This window comes from Vipera berus (genome assembly GCF_964194415.1).
Source record: "Vipera berus genome assembly, chromosome: 3".
Classification (NCBI taxonomy): Eukaryota; Metazoa; Chordata; class Lepidosauria; order Squamata; family Viperidae; genus Vipera; species Vipera berus.
In genome coordinates, this window is record NC_138204.1 from 125,331,935 (window position 1) to 125,353,958 (window position 22,024).

The window sequence follows — 22,024 nt, forward strand, 5'->3', positions numbered from 1 at the left end:
ATGTAGGAAACTACCTGCAAGGAAATGGAAAATACCACCCCAAACCAGTGGTGGGATTCAAATATGTGAACAACTGGTTGTCTGTGTGGTTGCCACTTCTGGAAGTCCATTCTGGTCCTGGGCAACAAAAAATTAGCTGCCAGTTCTGCCGAAGTGGTGTGAACATCTCATCACTGCCCAAGCCACAAAATAGAACTCCCAGACAGGAGCTCTGGGGATGTTGATCAGGAATAGAAATATCACTGGATCACAGTGGTAACTTATTCAAAGAACACAGCTTTTGTCCCATTCAGTATTGGTTTTTGCAATATAAACCTCATTACCTCTCTAGCCTTACTGAGCCTTGGTAGAGCAGTGGGCTAATGCCTCCTTAAGTAACACCAGCTGCCTGCAATTAGTGCAGGTTCGCATCCCACCAGGCTCAAGGTTGACTCAGCCTTCCATCCTTCCGAGGTAGGTAAAATGAGGACCCAGATTGTTGGGGGCAATTAAGCTGACTTTGTAATAATGCCGCTTGGGGGTGTGTGTGAAAGCCCTAATAAGCAGGCATATACATAGAATGAAGGCTACTGCTAAGCTTGTAAGCCGCCCTGAGTCTTCGGAGAAGGGCGGGATATAAATGGAATTAAAATAAATAAATAAAAATTACCTCTCTAGCCTTACCTCAGCATTATCCATTTACTGCTATATCCAATGATTTATTTTGCTGTAGAGATTACAGGTATAATCCTAATTTGCAAGTCTAGAGAGAATTTTCATCTCTGTCCCTTTTAGAATTTGCTTGGCTGCTTCCAATACTATATATAATAAAGAATCCATACTTCACTTGATTTGTGAGATGGTCTCTAATTTAAATAAACTCTAGGGGAAGTTTTGAGAGAAATTTCTTCTTCGGTTTATGGAATAGTATCCATGCACCTTGGAGTCAGTTTTTAACTGCTGGTGACTGACTGGATGAGTCCCTGCAATTCTTTTTTTGGCAATATTTCAGAAGTGGTTCGCCATTATCTCCTTTCTAGGAGTAAGAGAAAGGGACTTTCCCAAGGTCATCCAGTTGGTTTTCGCCTAAGGCAAGACCAGAACTCCTGGTCTCTAGCCTGGTGCCTTAACCACATTACCAGTTGGCTCTCCCCTGTAATTGATTATAAAATCATGCAAAATATAGATTTGGAATAGATGCCATTGCACATAATGGCTTCTTCTCATAAACTTGAACATTTCCTGTTGATTCCTATTTTTTTTCTTAAATAATTCAGAAGTTCTTCAACACCTTCAGCTATTGCTGACTTCATTCAGAGAATTACTTTTGGCTTTATGTGAATTTTAAACATTGTTAGAAGATAAAGATGTTGGACTGGTACAAATCAGCATCCCACCCACACCACCTGAAAGAGCAGTGACTGATTCCAGTGCTCTTCCTGCAGGGAGATAATAACAGGAAAGGCTTTGGAAATACACCACAAAAGAATTGAAGCCTGTTCAATGTTAGTGGGGAAAAATAAGGCATCTGATTTGAAAAAGCACAACATACAGGTAAAACTCGAAAAATTAGAATATCGTGCAAAAGTTCATTTATTTCAGTAATGCAACTTAAAAGGGGAAACTAATATATGAGATAGACGCATTACATGCAAAGCAAGATAGTTCAAGCCGTGATTTATTATAATTGTGATGATTATGGCCTACAGCTCATGAAAACCCCAAATCCACAATCTCAGTAAATTAGAATATTGTGGAAAGGTGCAATATTCTAGGCTCAAAGTGTCCCACTCTAATCAGCTAATTAAGCCATAACACCTGCAAAGGTTTCCTGAGCCTTTAAATGGTCTCTCAGTCTGGTTCAGTAGGAATCACAATCATGAGGAAGACTGCTGACCTGATAGTTGTGCAGAAAACCATCACTGACACCCTCCATAAGGAGGGAAAGCCTCAAAAGGTAATTGCAAAAGAAGTTGGATGTTCCCAAAGTGCTGTATCAAAGCACATTAATAGAAAGTTATGTAGAAGGGAAAAGTGTGGAAGAAAAAGGTGCACAAGCAGCAGCGATGACCGCAGCCTGGAGAAGATTGTCAGGAAAAGGCCATTCAAAAGTGTTGGGGACTTTCACAAGGAGTGGACTGAGGCTGGAGTCAGTGCATCAAGAGCCCCCCCACGCAGACGGATCCTCGACATGGGCTTCAAATGTCGTATTCCTCTTGTCAAGCCACTCCTGAACAACAAGCAACGTCAGAAGCGTCTTACCTGGGCTAAAAACAGACCTGGTCTGTTGCTCAGTGGTCCAAAGTCCTCTTTTCTGATGAGAACAACTTTTGCATCTCATTTGGAAACCAAGGACCCAGAGTCCGGAGGAAGAATAGAGAGGCACACACTGCAAGATGCTTGAAGTCCAGTGTGAAGTTTCCACAGTCTGTGTTGATTTGGGGAGCCATGTCATCTGCTGGTGTTGGTCCACTGTGCTTCATTAAGTCCAGGGTCAATGCAGCCATCTACCAGGAGATTTTGTAGCATTTCATGCTTCCTTCTGCAGACGAGCTTTATGGGGATGCTGACTTCATTTTCCAGCAGGACTTGGCACCTGCCCACTGTCAAAAGCACCAAAACCTGGTTCAATGACCGTGGGATTACTGTGCTTGATTGGCCAGCAAACTCGCCTGACCTGAACCCCATAGAGAATCTATGGGGCATTGCCAAGAGAAAGATGAGAGACATGAGACCGAACAATGCAGAAGAGCTGAAGGCTGCTATTGAAGCATCCTGGTCTTCCATAACACCTCAGCAGTGCCACAGGCTGATAGCTTCCATGCCACGCCGCATTCAGGCAGTAATTGCTGCAAAAGGGGCCCAAACCAAGTACTGAGTACATATGAATGCTTATACTTTTCAGAGGTCTGATATTGTTCTATGTATACTTGTTTTATTGATTGCATGTAATATTCTAATTTACTGAGATTGTGGATTTGGGGTTTTCATGAGCTGTACGCCATAACCATCCCAATTATGACAAATCACGGCTTGAACTATCTTGCTTTGCATGTACTGAGTCTATCTCATATATTACTTTCCCCTTTTAAGTTGCATTACTGAAATAAATGAACTTTTGCACGATATTCTAATTTTTTGAGTTTCACCTGTACTATGGTGAAAAGCAGAGTCTGGAAAAAAGTGGGATGTAGAGAATTTGAGAGCAACGGGAGATGTGAGGGAGATTGTACAGGGACATGATGGCAGGGTGAGTTTCATAAGCATATGAATAAGGAAGATGGTTTTGCTTATATACACAGTTGTATGTGCTCTCATAAAGAAGGAAATAATCTAAAATAAAAAGTTGTGGGTTTTTATTTTGAGGTTTAGAACTCTTTATCTTATAGGCAGGCTCTTACCGTAGTTCATTTACCTTTTAGTTTTAGTCTCCTTTCTGGAAAGAGGTGGATTGTAATTGGCTACATCCCAAGGAAGTCATTTTGTGATGGTTTATGTGAAATACCTAAATTCCAAATGTGCATGCCATCTTTGATTATTTAAATGAATGTAGAAAATCATTCATATATTGTAATCTTCCATTTAGATAGTTGAACAATGTTCAACACTTCTGTATCAAATTATTATTCATTGTTCTTTAAATAGCACTGCTTCCATACTGTATTGTACAACAGAAGAGATTTGTGTTACTGAATAATACAAAAGTAGCAACAAATCCCAAACACCTGAGGCAGCGGGGAAAAAACATCTGTCGTTCGTATCCATGAAAACATGCTGGTTTTAGTATATCATTTATTTATCTTTTCAATATACCTCAAGCTTTCATGAGCTGTCAATGCAAAAAATCCCCTCAGGAATAGATTTCAGAAGACATAAACATTTAGATGACTAGGCTGTTGGTTTGAGCTCTGAGCTTGGCAGTTTGGTTGCAAACTTTTCGTCACCATTCGAGGAGACATCGTCAGTGTGCTTTGAGCTGTGCTTGTATGTCAGAACACTGGCCTTTAAATACCTTTTTATGTGATGCAAATTGGTATCAATGTTTTTTGTTCTGATATTTATGAGTTATGGTCTGATTTTGGGCTGTTTGATTGGATGGTTGTTGTTACTGGGCTGCAGGCTTTGTATGATGCAAATTAGCATTTTAGTGTTGTTTGGGTGCTTCTGAGTCATAGTTTTGTTCCGGTTTGTTTGGCTGTTGTTATCGAGATGTGGTCAAATTTCTTGTTCAAATACTATACCACTAAAACTCCATTTAAACAATGGCAGAGGGATATCTCTAAGTTTATATATGGCAGGGGGAAAAACTGAGAATTAGATATAAATTACTGCAAGATGCTAAGGAAAGAGGGGGGTTGGGTTTTCCTGATTTGAAACTGCATTTTGATGCTTGTTGTTTGGTTTGGCTAAAAGAATGGGTGAACCTTCAGAATAAGAGGTTACTGGAAGGCCAGGAATTAAGGTTTGGTTGGCATGGCTATCTGGGGTATGACAAAGTAAACGTTGATTTTAATAGTCACTTTACCAGGCATGCCATTTTGAGAATTTGGATCAAATATAAAACAAGATTCTCTATGGAGATGCCATTTTGCATTTCCCCGCAAGGAGCCTTTTTTAGAAAAGAGATGGTGATGAGGCCAATTTGATGGACTTATGGTAAAATAATATCTTTCAGCCTGGGTGAACCTACCCTCAAATCCAAGCAGGAGCTAGAATCAGAAGGTCATGTCTGCCATTGATTTAGATATATGCAATTGAAAGAAAGATTCGAGAGATAAAAAGAATTATAGGTTTAATTTTGTTAAAAATGAATTGGAAAGCCTACTGTGCGGTAATGATGAACATATTATTGCTAAAGTTTACAAAATGTTATTGAATTTAAATCTGGAAAATTGATTCAGTGGGCAAGGAATTTGGGGTATAATATAATGCTTGAACAATGGGAAAATATTTATTTTTATTTTTAATTCCATTTATATCCCGCCCTTCTCCGAAGACTCAGGGCGGCTTACAAGCTTAGCAGTAGCCTTCATTCTATGTATATGCCTGCTTATTAGGGCTTTCATACACCCCCCCAAGCGGCATTATTACAAAGTCAGCTTAACTGCCCCCAACAATCTGGGTCCTCATTTTACCTACCTCGGAAGGATGGAAGGCTGAATCAACCTTGAGCCTGGTGGGATGCGAACCTGCACTAATTGCAGGCAGCTGGTGTTACTTAAGGAGGCATTAGCCTCCTAAATATGTGGAATAAAACATTAAAACTTACATTAAATTATAATCTAAAAGAAAAGGTTTACAAGAGGATGTATCGTTGGTACTTAACACAAGTTATCAAAAATGTACAAAGGTATTTCAAATGAATGTTAGAAATGTAAAGGCAAAGAGGGGACCTTTTACCATTTACGGTGGACCTGTGATAAAGCAAGAAAATATTGGAATAGGATTCATATATTAATACAGAAAATTCTTAAACTAAATATAGAAAGAAAACCAGACTTTTCTCTTGGGGCTAATGGATAAAGACCTGGGAAAAAAATACGGAACTTTGATGTTATGTATGTTGACAGCAGCAAGATTACTCTACGCTCAGAAATGGAAGACTACATCAGTTCCTACAATGGAGGAATGGCTACAAAAAGTGATGGAGCTAGCAGAATGGCTAAACTGACTGTACTGATTAAAAAAAAAATACAAACACTTTTATTGCCACATGGAAACCGCTTCTAGATTTTGTGTGAGGTGAAAAAAAAACCCAAAATTTTGATTGTGGCCTTTACCAATTAGATAGATTTGATGTTATTGAAATGGCTAGTTTATATTATTTTGTAAAAGTAAAAAGTTGAGGTTTCAAGTTGATACTCTATATTGCACCAAAGGAAGTCGGAAGTCAATGCTTTTTTTTCCTTTTTTTCTCCTTTACCTCACTTTTCTACTCCCTTTTCCCTTCCCCATCTTTTCCACTATTTACTTTGTATTTTGATTGTATCATATATTATAAACTAATAAAACTTTGTAAAAAGAAAATTTTGTGTGAAGAGTTATGATTTCCGTTGCTGCGTGGTGGGGTGCCTGTTTGTTAGTTTTTAAATGCTATCTTAGGAATCGCGGTTGAAGTAGTTCTTTGGTTCTCAGCGATTGGTAGACTGGGTTGATGTCAATGTGTCTGTTTATTGAATTATTGGTGGAAAAGCAGGCTTCAAGGAATTCTCTTTGTCTCCTTGATTTTGCCTGGGTTACAACTGTGGTCCCGATTAGATCAAATTTGTGTCCTTCTGATTCTTCGTGGACGGACATGAGGAATAGTGGGTCATATCTTTTGATAGCCAGGAAGTGTTTGCGCAGTCTAGTTGACAGCTTTCTTCCATTTCCTGGGTATTTCTTTGAATTCCAAGAAAGTCCAGGGGCCTTTTGGAAAAAGCACCTTTGAGACACTGGTCATAAACATACAATAATCAATGTAGAATACATTGTCTTGGCTATACAAGAGCTATTATCAAATTCAGCTACTATCAAACAGTTTGCCCAATGCTTATACTATCAGCATTTATAGAAAGGCTGCTCTAACATCTTTATCACTATAACTGCAGCATTACCTGATTCTAACAACTTGACCTTAAACATCAACATGATATCATCTCTGAACCAAATTGGTACATTTTGTGACACTTGGTTTGGTGGCATTTTGCCAGTGGAATAGTAAGGGTGATTAGCCATATTGATTCACTCAGAGTGAATACTCACTAGTTTTGTTTTTTGCTAAATGCAAATATATATATTGTAGATACCATTGCTGATAATATTGAGCTATGTCTTTTGCTTATACATTGCTAAAAGTAAAAACTGGATTGTATTCCTGGATTTTCCAGACAAGTTGCCAAACTCAAGAAGCATGGTACTGTACACATTCACTATTAACCTGGATTATTTGCAAAACTTTATTATTTTTATCTAGCTTTAATATAAATATCCACTCCAATGAACATTCCCTTTTCAAATCTATGTTCTGATATCAGATATGGCTTTCCAATTCATGTTCATAATAACATGAATTCTCTCTCCTTATCAAAATTCAAACTACTAATAATCTAATAACTACTAACTACTAATAATCAACAGCAGAGCTTTCTGCTGGTTTTAGATTTTAATATTAAAAAAGGAGAATTAAAGCGTCACATCACTCAATAATACCATGTTAGTATTGTGAAGAATTTCCCTAGAAATATCTATAAAAACCCTGTTTTAGTTAACAACAACCACCTACCCACCTGCAATTTTAATGCATTATACAGAATCAAAGTAGAGAAGTTGATAGAGAATTCAGAAAATAAATGGAATTAGAATTTTTCTGGAACGTGGATAATCTTCAAACTTGTTGAGATACCATCTGAAGAAAAAGAAAAAAGTAAAAAACATGTCAAATTCTTAAGAAATGTAAATAACTTTTTATCACATTACGTGTATAACATTATGATAAAATGTTTCTTACCAATCGCAAAAATCAGTTATTTTTTAAATACAAATTATTATGATTTTCAGTTTACATCTTTGTTTTTTGCTTATATGGCATTCAAAAGGGCTAACAGTCAAATAAATACAGATAAGGAAAAATCAGTGTAAATCACCAAAATGATCCATTTTAAAAAGCCTGACTTTTTGACTTTTGAAAAAAAGGATGTAGCTGGTTTAATGAGTTGAAACATTAAAGAAGCATATAATCAATTGAACTCTTAAAAGCAGATGCATCTTTTTCCAGTTCTTATGAAAATCTAAAAAGAAGTGTAACAGTTTCAAAGTACAGCAGAAACATATTGTGGTTTAGCCAAGATCCAAAGTGTTTCTTCCAAATTATTTATGAAGTTTATAAAGCCCTTTCAGTGTCATTTAAAAAGCTGCTTACTTTGTATCAGGAAAATATTATAAAAGAGCTCAAAAGTTCAGATATTAAAAAAGTAAATAAAACAGAAGTGAATGAATGAATCCTTATTACAGCCAAAGGCCAGAGACAGATGAGATGGTACAAATGAAAACAGCTAAAATCATCAAATAAAAGTAAAATAATACAGGCAACTATAATAGCTGATTTAAAATATGCTACAAGTGGTATATTATATAATATTTTCAAAACTCTTTTAATGTTAACCAGGAAATATTTGCTCACTTTTCAGGCATCTTAAATTATAAAATATAATTCAACGCAGAAAGTTGGAGCAATTATTTAAAATAGCTATTTCTTAAATTTTAAAATATGGATGGTAGATCATTATAAACCTGGTTCACATTTCTTTTATATGTTTCTATATAAGTCCATTCCCTCCACATTAAAGGCATAGAACCTAACAAATTCACAAGGTAAGTTAATGGCTGCCTTTTAATTATTTTAAAAATATTTATTGCAAAACCAAAAGTCTGGAAGTTTGGCAAGCTTCTTTGCTTCAAAATGTGACCACACAAATTCATCAATAAAACATAATTTCTACTCCTTCAAGGGACATCCTGTGAATAAAAGTTTACTGATTTCTCCCATATAATACCCACGGAAGGACATCATTCATATCCCACTGTTTCCAGGGGTAAGTTGTGGGCCTGTTTACAATGTATCTCAAAGTTTAATGGAACTGTAAGGTCCTGCCTCAGCTAGCAATCCCAAGAAAGCAGAACTCCTTAAACTGGCATCATTTCAAAAGGAACTTTTATTGGGACATAGTGACAGTCAATCCATAGATGGAAAGTTGTTATAAGAACCGGAGTCATGAGACTTCCGGTGGCTCCGTGGCGCCGGAGACAGCCTTCCCGGGCTGCCCGCCGCCCAGCTGTGTGATTTTTCGCCCGAAACAGCGCCGATCAGCTGTTCGGGCGAATTTGAAGCCCCCTCCTCGGGAGAAGAGGAGGGGGTGAGCCCCCAGGTAGGGGTTGAGTTCTCCGGGGCCGCCTGAGCTTGGAGCTTGGGCGGCTGAAGGATCGAACTCCCCCGCAGCCTGGGCTGCTCCCAGCTGGCTTGCGTCTCTGCTCCGGATTTCATGGAGCAGAGCCAGGCGTCTGCGACCATCCCTGCTTGAAGGAGAGACTATGAAAGGAAAAGAGCAGGCAGAGCAGTACAAGAGGGAAAGATGAAGAGATGAAAAGGATTATTTTATTTTACTCTCGAGCTTGATGGACTTTGCTTAAAACTTAAAGTGAAAGTGCGACACAATTGTAAGTAAAAGATGGCGTCTAAACCTCCCCCTAGAACTTTTCGGAGTGCTGGAAATTCTCCGGTGCAACAACAATCATTACTGCAGGCGTTGCATTCTCCAGATGTAGTGACATCGAAGGATCTTGAAAAACATACCCAGTTAATTTTGGAGTCAATGGGTGTTAAATTTGCACAGATGGAGGAGAAATTGGAGAAATTGGAGCAGAGAATGGAAGAAAGGATGGAACAGAAACTTGGAGAGATGAAGGTAGACATTTTGTCCTCAGTGCATAAAATAGCTAAATGTGTGGAGGTGCTGGATGACAAAGTGGCAGAACTGACTCAAAAGAATGCTATATTAGAAGCAAAAGTATTGGAAATTGAAGATTTCAAAGACAAAATGGATAGCGAACTGAGTTTGGCCCAATTTTATCAGATGCAGTTTGCTGTTAGAATTAGAGGCCTAAAAGAGAATATTAAGGAAGATTTAAAGCAGCTGGTTTCTGAGGCTTTTGAGGTGGTATTGAACCATCCAGCATCTGAAATAAAACAAGGCATGGACAAAGTGTTTCGTGTGAACTCGTGGATTGCTAAACAGAGAAAGTTGCCTAGAGATGTGGTGGTTTATTTTGTAAAAAGGGAAATTAGAGATGAAGTTATACAAGCTGCCTATGATACTAAAGTTGTGATTGCTGGTCAAGAAGTTTTGGTTTTAAAAGAAATTCCTCCAAAGATTTTAAAGAGAAGGAAGGACTTTATATTTCTTGTGCAAGAGCTCAAGCAAAGGGATATAAGGTTCAGATGGGAGATCCCAGCTGGGTTGAGCTTTATGTATGAAGGCAAAAGGTACTGTTTGGGTATTGTGAAGCAAGCGCATGATTTTTACAATAATGTCTTAAAAGCAACCCCATCAACACTTTTGGAAGCTGCAGAGGGATCTGGAGAAGGAGAACATCAAGAGGATGAAGATGGACAGATAGACGAGAATGGTACAGGAGGAGATCAAGCTGCAACTCTTTTGGATGATCCTAGAGAACAGAGGGTGACGCGTGCTGCCTTAAAACGCTCAAAAAAGAAAAGAAGATAGGTCTAGTAGAAATCTATGGAACTTCCACAACATACTGATAGTCAAGGGGTAGTTGTGTTTTTAAGAGTTTTGGGATGATATGTATGGTAACAGAATCTTTAATTTGGAATTAATGGACAATTTACTACAGAGGAAGAGGAAGAAAGTTTTGTGGGTTAATGTGGGTTAATTTGTGTAAGAATTATCTATTATAGCCTATTTTGGCTAGAGAGGTTAATAGGGATAGGTGTTTGTGATGTGTAAATGAGAATATGTTTAGGAAATAGTGAATTGTGGAAGAACATAGATGGGAATGACGCTAGTTTTCTTTTATTTTAGTTTTTTATACATATTTAGTATTATTAAGGATTGGTTTACTCTATATAAGCTAGAGAGTGATGGATTTTAGAGTTTATAATTGTTAGTATATGATTGTTTATGATTGCTTTTTAGATATATACCTTGTATTTTGCTCTGGGAAGTCGGGGGGGGAGGGGGGGAGGAGGGGAAGTAGGGGGGGGAGGCAGGGGAGGGAGGAGGGAGAGGGGGAGGGGGGAGATAGGGGGGAGGTAGGGAGGGGAGGAGGGAGGGGGAAGGGGGGGTTTTTTAAAGGAAAACTGTATTTTAAAACTTTTCAATAAAAAAAAAAAAAAAAGAACCGGAGTCATAAAACCGCGGTTCTCAGACGTTCCGTATTCCTCCTGCTTTCTTCCCAGCAGAGGAGATAAGACAGGTGGTCCCAAGCACATTCCTCCTCCCTTTCACATCCTGAGCGATGCATCAGTGGCAAAAAGAACAAAGTAAAGGAAATACATCTCAAAGCCCACAGAGTTCTCCCTCTCCCAACAGAATGGCAGTAGCTGCAAATGAAATGAACTTAATAGATAGTTTGAGGGTCTGACATGCTGCCCCACTAAAAGAAGTCCACCAAGGGGTCGTCTTTATAGTCGCTTTTAGGCGTCCCTGGTTTGTCTTCAGGTGGGGTTGGAGTTCCCCCTCCTAGTTTGGGAGTTGGGTGGAACTCCACAACCTCTGTGCTCTTCAGGGCCATGTCCTTTGGGCATTGAGCAGATTTAACTAACTTCCCTCCAGACAGTCAGTCTCCTTTCTTGGCAGGGGTCTTTGTGCAGCACTCCAAAGTGTGATGGCCTTCCTTGCCACATTTGAAGCAAGCGTTTGAGCGTAGTTGAGCTGTTGTGGGTTTGGCTGCCTCTCCTTTCTTCTCCGTCGGAGACCATTTACAAACCCTGCCTGACTGTATTGGTTGTGATTCTAGTCAATCTCTGCTTCTTTGGCCAGGATGCACCAGTCATGCAGGTAGGCTGGGGCACCATGGGTGATGCAGGCATTATTTAGGTCATCATTAAGCCCATCTTTAAAGCAGCTCACCAAGATGTCCTCTGGCCAGTTTAGTCGGCATGCCAAATCTCGGAACTCCTCTGTGTATTCGGCTACAGGGCAGCGTCCCTGCCTCACCATTTTTATGCCTCACGCCTTCCGATTGGCCATATGGTCTTCAAAACGCTGCCTCAAGGCAGTCATGAAGTGGTTAAAGTTTCAGAGCTCCTGGGTGTCAGAGTTGTACAGGGTTACCATCCACCGGGCTGCGGTGCCTTCTAGGGCCAGGGTGATAACCCTGACTTTAGCTTCCTTGCTGGGGAGGGTTCTTCTGTACACTTGCGTGTAGGTAAGGACATGAGCAAGGAAGAATCCTAACTTTTGGGGGTCTTCATCGAATTTCACTTGAAAGGGTACCAATTTTGGTTCAGGCTGTGGGGCTCTTTCCCCTGCTATTTGCAGGACATTCAGCCCATGGGGCCGGGGTGGCTGGGGTGATTGCCACCATCTTAGTACAGCCATCTGTCCCCGCTGCAGTTTCAGTAATTACCAACTCGCTCTTGCTGTGCGCCGCTTCCTCAAGTCATTCCTCACTTCTCCCTCTGCACTGCTCGGATTTCACCTTCAAATCCTGAAAGGCTTCCACCATGAAGTGCATTGCTTGTTTCAGGATCTGGTCAATGGGGTCCTGTTCTCCCTTGGTTCCTCTTTGTCGTAGACTAGTTCCAGTTCATACCTCCAGCCCTATTTTTGGCTGCCTCGGGTGAAGGTTACTCTTTGGATCCTTCCGTCCCAGTCTTCCCTTTTCCCCATGCTAACCGACCACCTTGGCCTCATGGATTTGTCCATGGCAGCTGTTTCCTCCATCCATTCGGAGGGGCTCTCTTCAGGGTGAGTCTTGGTGGCAGATTCTTCCCAGCACTCAGTCTCATCCTGCTCGCTGTCATGGAGAAACATGGTATGCACGGTCCCCATGGTAGGGCGGAAGCCTCTCCAGGCTGACCACTTTACAAATCGTGCCTAATGCAAGGTTCTGCCTCAGCTAGCAATCTCCAGAAAGCAGAACTCCTGAAACTGACATCATTTCGAAAGGAACTTTTATTGGGACATAGTAATAGCAGAATAGCAAGGCAAGATCTGAAGAAATCCCATGCAAAACATTACATTAAAACTCTCCTTTCAAACCCATCCCCAGTGCCCAATCGTCCAGTATGATTTCGGCCAATCCATAGGTGTGAAGTTGTTATGGGAACCGGAGTGGTAAAACTATAGTTCTCAGGCATTCCATGTACCTCCCGTCTCTTCCCAGCACAGCAGAGATAAGACAGATGGCCCCAGGCACATTCCTCCTCCCTTTCAGAGCGATACATCAAAGGTGAAAAGAACAAAGTAAAGGAAATACATCTCAAAGCCCACAGAGTTTTCCCCCCTCCCAATGGAATGGCAGTACCCGAAAATGAAATGAAATGAATAGATAGTTTGAGGATTTGACAGCAACTGTATGAAAGCAGATAGGTTTACTTTGGAATATTAATGCAGATGAGTTATCTAAATTACATGATGTTTTTTATTTTATTTTTTTTTTATTTTAATCCCATTTATATCCCGCCCTTCTCCGAAGACTCAGGGCGGCTTACAATTCTAAAGCACAAATCAATGTGCTTAGCAATAGCCTTCATTCTATGTATATGCCTGCTTATTAGGGCTTTCGCCCCTCCTCCCCAAGCGGCATTATTACAAAGTCAGCTTATTGCCCCCAACAATCTGGGTCCTCATTTTACCTACCTCGGAAGGATGGAAGGCTGAGTCAACCTGTTTTTGAGGTAATTAGTAGTAGTTTTAACAGTTCAGCTGTGTCTGACTCTTGACGACTTTATAGGCAAGTGCTCTCCATGCTTCCCTATTAAGCACAGCTTTTTTCAATTGTTGGATGTTCATCTTTGTGTCAGCTTTGATGGTATCAATCCTAGCAACATTGACTTCTTCAGTGAATTTGTATGCATGACATGGACAAAGCGAATCAAGCAGTCTTGTTATAGGCAGGGGGAAATAGGAAAATAGGCAGGGGGCATGTTGCGGTGTATCTGTGGTTGATTTGTAAGGGTGATTATGATTTGTATTCCTATTCCTTCAAGGGACACTCTCTGGATAAAAGATTACTGATTTCCCTTCATACAATACCCATGGAAGGGACAGGGCATCATCCATGTCTCACTGTTTTCGGGGATATGTTGTGGGCCTGTTTACAATATATCTCAAAGTTTAATTCAAGTGTATGAAATCAAACAAGTTCACTTTGGAATATTAATGAGAACTTTCTTGCAAATGAGCTATCTAAATTACATGATGTTTTAAAGATAACTACTGTTCTTTATTGGGAAGTAACTTTAATTAAAAAAAAACCATAATTTACAAAAAACCAACCAACATATAGATGAACCCAGGGTTTGGCTTAACTATATTTTCCTTGACAAATTGTACAATAAATGTAACCACTAATGTCTGCAATAACTTCAGGATATATAGACAGCAAGTATTTGTGACAGTCGTCATATAAACTTAAATGAACATTCAAGAGAAATGAAGATTTTTGGAAAACTCACTGGTGATGTGTATATGCTCGGCTTCCTAATATCAGCAATGTACTGATGGCAAAAGCGGTACTTTCTAGGCTGTTGCATGCAAGAGCAAATCCACACCACTCAACAATCTCCCCAAAGTAGTTAGCTGCACTTACATATTCAAACATTCCACCTACAAAAAAAAGCTGAATTATTGACTTGGCAAATAAAATCCAACAAATGCAAAATGGAATTATCTTGAATATTGTTCAACCACGTCTATAGTGAATAATGAAATAGATCAAAGAAATTAGTTAACACCAAGATTTTTAAGCTTTAGAACCTGTCTAAAGGAGAGGAAACTATACCTTTAAAGCAAAAGAAATAATCATAAGATTATCATTTTTATTCCAAACGTTCAAGATCTTAATTCTCCCTAGTTTTGTGGTACTGTCCTTTTAAAATGGAATACTGTAGATTAAATTCTGTTGACAGACAGTTTTGCCAGTTATAACTGTATTTTAGTTTGGGGAAGTAAGGCTCCCCCCCTTTTTTTTTGGCTTCATCCTCTGTCTCAAAGAAACATAATCCTGCATTATTTGGACAAAGAGCAATGTGGTTAGGAGACATAGTAAAGGTAAAGGTAAAGGTTCCCCCGCACATGCGTGCTAGTCGTTTCCAACTCTAGGGGCCGGTGCTCATCTCCGTTTCATAGCCGAAGAGCCAGCGCTTGTCCGAGGACATCTCCGTGGTCATGTGGCCGGCATGACTAGACGCCAAAGGCGCACGGAACGCTGTTACCTTCCCACCGTAGTGGTCCCTATTTTTCTACTTGCATTTTTACGTGCTTTCGAACTGCTAGGTGGGCAGAAGCTGGGACGAGTAACAGGCGCTCACTCTGCTACGCGGCACTCGGGATTCAACCCGCCAAACTGCTGACCTTCCAATCAACAAGTTCAGCGTCCTAACACACTGAGCCACCGCGTCCCTTAGGAGACATAGTTCAACAGTATTATTTTGGGTTTGTTACATCTGCTTTTTTCTCCATCTGCTGCATCATTCTTTATCAAACCTGCTCTAATAAAACCCTGAACTTCATTCAGATTGGCATAAATGAGTGGAAAAATAGGCAATTTTCAGCTAATTCCTAGGTAATAAACTCCTCCTTGCACCCAACATTTGGCCTTCTACCTGCAAAGCAATGAAGGAAAAAAACTAACTAAAATCTGCTTGGTCAAACCAGAAGCAGGTGAGCTGTTACAGGTTTTTTTTACCACCAAAAGCAGAGAAACACAAGGCCTTATTATATTCTAGTTTTTCAAGAAGCCAATAGCAGGCAGGGCCACTGAAGCCTTGAATTTGTCAGAAACAATCCAGGTTTTCTTCACACTCTTGCCATGAAAAAATATTGATTAAAACGATATCAATAGAACCAAATAAAGCAGAACACAAACATTGAGCTTTAAAGGACAAAATTTGAAATGGCAACAAGGCAAAACATTCTCATTAAATTATGGGACTTAACACCAGAATACTCTCTTCTCCACTAACAGATAGTAAGTATCTTGTTCAGAAAGCAGATGAATATTCCTCTTGGTTTGTTGGGGTAAATGTTGTGCTATATCCTTATTTCTACCAGCATTTCTTGCAACTCCTTATTTAGTTTAAGTTGCTTTTTCTTAGTCAACAATACCTTTAAAATGACAAATTGGTTCATGCATCTAATAACACAGTTTAGTTCTGGCTTGCCATCTAAGTCAACCCAAACACTATGTCTTGTGTGCTACAGTTTATAACAAATTATGTGGATCTGGTCAATTGTTGTTTAATGAACAAATCATGGCATAGTGTTATGCATGAATTCAGCCATACTGAAAATACATTGAATGTACCTTGTGGTCCCTTCTCTTTAAGACAGGGGTGTCAAACTGCCGGCCCACGGGCTGGATGCGTCATGCGGAAGCCGCGCCCACCCCATTGCCACCAATGACAAAATTGTCCCAATACGTCGTGCGACGTCACATGATGTCGCAGGTTTGACATGTCTGCTTTAAGAAGAGTCCAAATAAACTAACATCATATATTCTGGAAGAACCTGGAGTTATAGACCAGGAATTATCAAATATCACCTATCTTGTTACGGATAAATTTTTGGAAAATATGTAATATTTTCTACTACATGTGTAGCCTTACAGATAGTCCTCAACTTACAACCATAATTAAGCTGGAAATGATGGTCACAGGTCATTCCAGTGGTTAAGTGGGTCATTATGTGATTGACTCAATTTTATATCTTTTTGTGGTGGTCATTAAGCAAACCCTTTCTCTGCAATGGCCATTTTTTTACTGTAAATTGAATGTTAACACTGATTTCTGCTATAATGCATCGTAAATCTCTGCCAAGTGACCATGAAATGCTGAAACAGCTGTAAATGCAGACTGGTTGCCATACTTCCAAAATATGTTCATGTGACTACAGGAGCCCAGCTGTCAAAACTTGGAATTCAGCTCATAAAAGCTTTTTGGGAGGTCCATTTAACTTTGAACAGTCACTAAGCCAGTGGTGGGATTCAGCTGGTTCGCACCAGTTCAGGAAAACAGTAGCTAAATTTTGTTGAGTTTGGAGAACCCACCACATTGCTTCTGGAAGTCTGTTCTAGGCCTCGGAGGAGGCCTCCCAGGCCTAGAACTGCCCACAGGAAGAGTATGGATGGCACTTTGGAAAGTCCATTCTATCCTTGGTGGCCCAGGCCTGCATCCATGCAGAGAACTGGTTGTTCAGGTATTTGAATCCCACCACTGCACTAAGCAAACTGTTGTAAGACAAGAGGTACTTGAATCTACATTATATTGAAAATATTGGTGTGATTATAATGAACTCAAGAGAGATTTCAACTCTTGTGAACTCATTATCCTACAGGACAAAGTAGCCAGAAATAAGAAAATTGTAATATCATGCCAGGAAGCAGCAATGACAAACCATTTTCATATCATGCCAGATGTATGATGTATCTATCCAGCTCACAAGGGGTAGAGATTAACTCAAAGATGATTCTGCTTAGCACGCATAACACTTTCTAATTATTTAATCAACTTCTGTAGCAATCATAATTAACAAGGAAATTGTGACTCAAGCTTTGAGGCTCTGGCAAACAATTAGAATATTTAAATGCAAAAATATTTAAATGTTAGTTAAACTTTTGCAATCCTTACCTCTTGGAATTTTATATCCAGTCTCCCCTGGTTTTCTTAGGTTTTTCAAAATAAGATCAGAGTGCACGTTAATCAGGAAACCACCTAGCCAGGCTGCAATCCCTGGAATAAACATATTAAAGCAATGAATTGAAATTTAGAGTTTACTCTTTTAAAAATAATATAAGTAGTCAATAAATGTTGTGTGCATATGCTAGAAAAAGCGGTTCACTGAACTGAGTCTAAAATTTTCATTGCTAAGAAAGACAGTTGTTAGTGAGTTTTGCTCCATTTTATGACTTTCTTGTCATAGTTGTTAAGAGAATCAATGCAGTTAAGTTAGTAACATGCTTGTTAAGTGAATTTGGCTTCCCCATTGATTTTACTAGTCAGAAGATCACAAAAGGTAATCACACGACCCAGGGACGCTGCAGCCATCATAAATATGAACTAGTTACCAAGCGTCTGAATTTTGATTATGGGACCATGGGGTCATAAGTTTAAAAAAATGGTCACAAGTCAATGCTGTTGTAACTTTGATCAGTCACTAAATGAATGATTAGAAATCAAGGACTACCTTTATTGGCTTTATTCAATCTGATTGAAGTCCCAAGCTGGGGAGAGTCCTTTATAGAATGCTACTGTGAGTTCTGAATTCTGGTCCAATTAATAATCAAAACTATGAATAACTCAGAATTGATGATATGCCTGAAAATTTCATCCAATCCTGCCAGATATTGATGAGATTAGAGCCATTTGCTTGTTTTCCCGTGCAGCTTGGCAGAGACATAAAAACTGCAGATTTCTGTAGTGAGGTTCTTTTCCAAAACAAGCACATCACATGTACAGAATTCAGTACAAATTGCCATCTAGGTGGCATGAAAAGTGGTAGTTACTCTGAGGATATGGGTGAGAATTAAAAGAATTAAACAACCAGGTGAACAGTCTTACAGAATTTTTTTGTAATGAAATAAGATAAGCAAATAAGTTTGTAAACAAATTGATTATGGCTCAGACTAAGGCCATTTCATAGGATGCATGAAGTTGCAGGTTATAAGAAAAATTTGCAGAGTTTCCTTGCCCCAGAGCAAGAACAGACCACTAACTATGCTAACTTCCACTAGATAGTAGCTGAGAGATACATCTGCTTGCCCACATAGTTTAACACAGAGAGAAAGAGGATTTAACCATTCAGGATATGAAACAAAGATCAATTGTTGACAATGTGGCATATATGTATTACTTGAACTTACTCACCAAGAATGAAACGTGGTTCTGTCAGCCAGTTGGATGAATATTCTGCATAATTAGTTAAACTCCGGCCTTGCAAATATCCATTATATGAACAGAATATAAATGCTGATATAAATACAGAAAATGGCACTGATTTTCCTCTACGAATTAAGACAGGAAAGATGAATGATCTGGAATATGAAAAATAAAATTTTGTTTTAATTGTAATTTTGAACATACAGTAATTCACACACAAATTTGCATAGGCATATGTTCAAAAGCAAAACACTATCATTAGATCACTTTCCATTTCAAAAAACTCAAAACAAGCAACCCTAAAAGTAAATACATATGCATGCACACACACATATCTTCCGCTAATAGTTAAGTTTCTGAAATATGTAGTGCATATTGTTCAAGCAGGAGACCTATACTACTCCAAATGGCTGTCCAGTTTCTTCTTGAAAATCTCCAATGACGGAGCACCCAGAATTTACCATTTCATGATTGAATATATTGTTTTGGGGTGAAAACAGCCCTCATCTCAGCCTTGTCAGCAGTCACTACAATAGGAGTAATACTGTTAAAATATCAATACATTTAGACCAGATGACAGAACTATTCTGGTCATTGACCAATAAAAATACAATCAATAAAATGAGCAACACAAAACTATCCCCTAACAAGAAGAATCATTAGCAAACATTTGTGGGCAAAGTTTATGCGTAATATAGCAAAATTTTGCTACTTTTAGAGAAATACATTTATTTTAACAGTGTAAAAAAAGCTATCAGAGTGCCCTGGAAATTTAAATAAAAGTGGGGTAATCAGCTAGATACAAATGTCTGTCAATGTTGCAAACATTGACATGTTTTTGCACTGACAATATAAGAGACAGCCTGTTATTTTAATTGCTTCATTTGGGAGGGAGGAATTACCCAAAACCCATTGTACAGAATGGGAAGTGAAACCTCATATGTAAAACTAATTGGATAATGTGATTTATGATGTGTAGATAAGGGCTGGGATTGTGTGTGTGTGTTATGATGGGTTTTGGGGAGGAGATTTCAGATTCTGGCATCCCTCCATTAGTGCTGATGTTTCATTTCATTACCAAGACTTTTTAGATAAATAATATGCCTGCAATTTGTTTGATTTGTCTCATTCATCAGAACCATGACAGTCTCTATAGAACTGACAATACAAAAGAAGATGGGCTGTGATTTCTATAGTACCCACATAGGGGCAATATGGGGTTTCATACTTTTTTTCCTACATTTCCATTCCTAGAGCACAGTTTATCTCTGCTGCAGTTGTTTATAGACACCTACAAATCTTCCTAGGAAACAGCAATCCCAAAGAAAGTGAGCCTTTATGCTTTCTTAACCAACTTAACCTTAGAGGTAGATCAAGCTAGATCAATACTAAGGCAAAGGGTCTTAGATATAAAAGGTCAAACAGAAATTGTGGGTTTCTCTCACAATATAATTGTAAATAACCACATTTCAGTGTCCAAACCAGCCTCATACCATATCACAGTTGCCAAAGTTAGGAGAGTTTTATTCTTAACTCCATGTAATGTTCTCCCCATAGCTCTCCTCACTTAATTGCTTGCTCATATTCTCGCAATCTGGTGGTTATCCCAAAGATGCTTTTTCACAAGGCAACTGGACTTTATTTGTGAAAAAGTATCTTTGGGACAACTATGACCTGGATGACTGAGAATCTCCATAGACAATCGGGTGGATAGCTTCTTTGATTTATTGTAAGTTCTGTAGATATCATCATTAATATTATATATTTATTCAATTATAGATCAATTTATAAATAATTTATAGTCTCTATACAAACATTTTAGAAACATGGGAAAATTTATAAGCAGAAGAATTACATATAGGTCAGTGATGGCGAACCTTTTAGAGACCAAGTGCCCAAACTGCAACCCAAAACCCACTTATTTATTGCCAGGTGCCAGGTGGGCGTGGCCCACTGGGTGGGCGTGGCTGTGGTGGTAATGGCAATTGAGTGGGTGTGGCCAAGGTGGCCATGGTCACCTCAATGTTGCTCGTGGAGATGGACACCTGTGGTGGGTGGGCAGGGATGGAGGAGATCCAGGGGGTCTCTGGCAGGTGGGGCAGTAGGTAGGAGGCTCGTCCTGCAGGGTGAGACAAGGCAGAGCAGGGACACCATTGCCATGGGGCAAGGCAAGGGCTGGGGCGACTGCTGCCCCGCATACAGAGGCCAGCGAGCGCACTGGGGCCAACAGTGTCCATCAGCAGCCACAGCCTGCCGGCCCCTCAACTGGTGCACTCTGGGGCTCTGCAGCCCACCGCCAGAAGTTCAAAGAAGCTGCCTCTGAGCTGGATGGCCGGCTGACAGATGAGGAGGTGATACAGTGGGTTGTGCCCAGGAAAAGGACAGCATGCGAGGCCAGGAAGGACGGGACAGGGGGGAGGGAAACCAGCCATGCCAGGATGCATCCGGCCACATGGGACCTCGGCAAGTTAGTGGGTGGCTGCTTGAAGAGGGACGGTTGCCATCTTCGGGGCATGGTGAGTATGCCCACAGAGAGGGCTCTGAGTGCCGCCTTTGGCATGCGTGCCATAGGTTTGCCACCACTGATATAGGTAAACTGCGTAGAGAAATAGGTCAGCTCGGAGGCAAAACAAACAAGAAAGATTTTGGCTGCAAAAAAGGAGATAATAGGATCAATGAAATCTCAGAGGACATAGCTTGTTCCCTAAAGAATTTGCTGAAGTGACAAAAAAAAAACTAACATAAAAGGAAACTGGACAAGGAAAACTAAGCTAAGCAACATTAGTAAAGACGTTTGGAACTGTAGAAAGTTCACCCAAGTCCTGACATCTGAGAAATCCACCATACCTTGAAGAAGGGCCTTACATATGAGCTATTGGTTATAACATTAATTGTGGAAAATTACTAATATATTAGTTGCAAAACCTAGGTATCGGTCTTATTTATTTATTTTTTTATTTTAATCCCATTTATATCCCGCCCTTCTCCGAAGACTCAGGGCGGCTTACAATTTAAGCACAAACCAATGTGCTTAGCAATAGCCTTCATTCTATGTATATGCCTGCTTATTAGGGCTTTTGGCCCCCCCCAAGCGGCATTATTACAAAGTCAGCTTTATGTTTGGGTTGCACCATTTCTCATTATAATATTCTCATGATGCAACCCAAACAGTCATAACACAGGTAAATAAATAATATGGAATTATTATTCTTCATATGCACAATACTAAGAATGAACTGAATTTTAAAATTTTATCAGATGGCCATAGTTGCTGTAACTTCTTATAAACTGCAACTGGCACTTATAGTCTTATGGCTTCAAATTTCAAAGCCTCTGTGAGACTCCATAGAAGGTCATCCAATATGTAAGCCCCAATGAATTAGTGTAATGCATAGACCCATACAAAACTTGGGTTGAAACTTAACATTAAGAAAACCAAGATCA

At 39.5% G+C, this 22,024-nt stretch overlaps 1 protein-coding gene across 3 annotated transcripts in view; it reads right to left on the bottom strand.

Moving 5' to 3' along the window:
* Positions 1-4,917: 4,917 nt before the first annotated feature.
* The window catches only part of SRD5A1 (steroid 5 alpha-reductase 1), a 20,796-nt gene continuing 3,689 nt past the window's right edge, over positions 4,918-22,024 (bottom strand). The window contains exons 2-6 of one of the 3 annotated variants that reach the window (XR_014025962.1): positions 18,569-18,735; positions 17,333-17,434; positions 14,162-14,312; positions 7,248-7,366; positions 4,918-6,387 (exon numbers count right to left, since the gene is read on the bottom strand). Coding sequence is in view for 1 of the 3 variants with exons in the window: in XM_081324029.1 (XP_081180155.1) it covers positions 7,300-7,366; positions 14,162-14,312; positions 17,333-17,434; positions 18,569-18,735 (487 nt within the window). In the remaining 2 variants the exon portion in view is untranslated. Of the gene's footprint in view, positions 7,367-14,161; positions 14,313-17,332; positions 17,435-18,568; positions 18,736-22,024 lie in introns of all 3 variants that reach the window. The other 2 variants (XR_014025963.1, XM_081324029.1) reach the window with 2 other exon arrangements.